Source organism: Anastrepha obliqua, chromosome 6 (genome assembly GCF_027943255.1).
Source record: "Anastrepha obliqua isolate idAnaObli1 chromosome 6, idAnaObli1_1.0, whole genome shotgun sequence".
Taxonomy (NCBI): domain Eukaryota; kingdom Metazoa; phylum Arthropoda; class Insecta; order Diptera; family Tephritidae; genus Anastrepha; species Anastrepha obliqua.
Window position 1 is genome coordinate 63,734,200 of NC_072897.1, and position 1,286 is coordinate 63,735,485.

The window sequence follows — 1,286 nt, forward strand, 5'->3', positions numbered from 1 at the left end:
GAAAAAGCGAAAATTGAGATTGTACATATAACTATTAAAATATTGTAGCTGCCCGTGATATTTGCAAATTGAAATTACCAAAATCAGTAAGAGAAATTGACAGACAAAATAGGTAAATGTGTTTGCGCGAAATATTAGTTAACAAGATGTACCTTGAAAGAAACTTCAATAAATATTAAAAAACTACTTTTTCTTTTGTTTTATATTGTATTTATTGAAAATAAGGGAGATCATATTTAATTGCTTCAAGCAGGTACAAAGTAAAAAATAAATAGGAGAAACGTTGGACCAGGAACGAAAGGCACTTCCTCCCATTTTATATTAAATTAACATTTAATGAATCATAAGCAGCATACACAATTCAAACCGGCTTTAATAACTTACCTCACACGCCCACAGCTTCAAGCTGGTTTGTTTTCACTGATGCACTTTTCCAAAAGGCTTTCGATTCTTGCAGCTTTCTCCATTCTTTCCTTGTGTCGCTTTTCTCTGGCTTCCTCCTTCCTAGCAGCAATTTCTAGCATAGTTTCTTGCAGCGTTTTCCTCTTTATTTGCTTTTCTTTTGCTGCGACCTCTTTTTTTATCATACATTGGCTACTTATTTTTACTGCCGGCTCAATGGAATCATCTATTTTGCATATTTTTTCGAGCTCTTCTTCAAACTGTAGCTTTTGGCGTTTTGCACCTGAGGTGCTGTTATTTTCCACCGCCACTTTTTTACGTTTCATGATGGTCTTATACCTTTCTTCACACTGCTTCCAACTTTTCCCATCGAACTCTGCGCCAATTTTCATCCACATGTCCTTTTTTGTCTTTAATTGCTTGAAGGGACCAATGTCCGGCAAATAGGAGGCGTATTTATCCAGCAGAAGTCTCGTTTCGCCTTCCGTCCATACTACCAAAAAGGATCGTTTAAATAATTAGCATTTTTCACTTTTTTACATTTGATAGAAAAGTCAAGACATTCTCATTTTACCTGTAATTGTTTTGCTGCTAATAGGACTTTCTTCATTAGCTAGCATTCTTTTATTTTTTTATTTTAAACTGTCCACCAAAAATTTCTGCAATTCGTTGTCCGATTAGCGCGCGAAAAAAGAGCTGATTGCATTTCAGGGTTACAGTTTGTGTTCTTTTATAAATGTGAAGGGCTGCAGTGAACCTTAAAAATGGTGGTAGTTTCACAGGGTGAAGTGCGACTTTGAATAACTTTTGTACGTCGGCATGGCAACATTTTTGTGTAGAAACGAAAACGCTATTAAATTCGCTCTTAAAAAGATTATTTGCCT

At 35.5% G+C, this 1,286-nt stretch overlaps 1 protein-coding gene across 1 annotated transcript; it reads right to left on the minus strand.

Annotated features, from left to right (window-relative positions):
• Positions 1-401: 401 nt before the first annotated feature.
• On the minus strand, positions 402-1,083 carry LOC129250622 (uncharacterized). The gene is made up of 2 exons (XM_054890229.1): positions 977-1,083; positions 402-895 (listed from the first exon to the last, which is right to left on the minus strand). Exons 1-2 carry the CDS (start codon positions 1,020-1,022, stop codon positions 402-404), a joined length of 540 nt encoding a protein of 179 aa, XP_054746204.1. The 5' UTR covers positions 1,023-1,083.
• Positions 1,084-1,286: the final 203 nt, after the last annotated feature.

Bases quoted from the DNA above. Each gene is read 5' to 3' on its own strand.
- LOC129250622 (XM_054890229.1), bottom strand. From the start codon at position 1,022: ATGCTAGCTAATGAAGAAAGTCCTATTAGCAGCAAAACAATTACAG. The intron at 896-976 runs GTAAAATGAGAA...CCTTTTTGGTAG, and splicing joins TAGCAGCAAAACAATTACAG to TATGGACGGAAGGCGAAACG.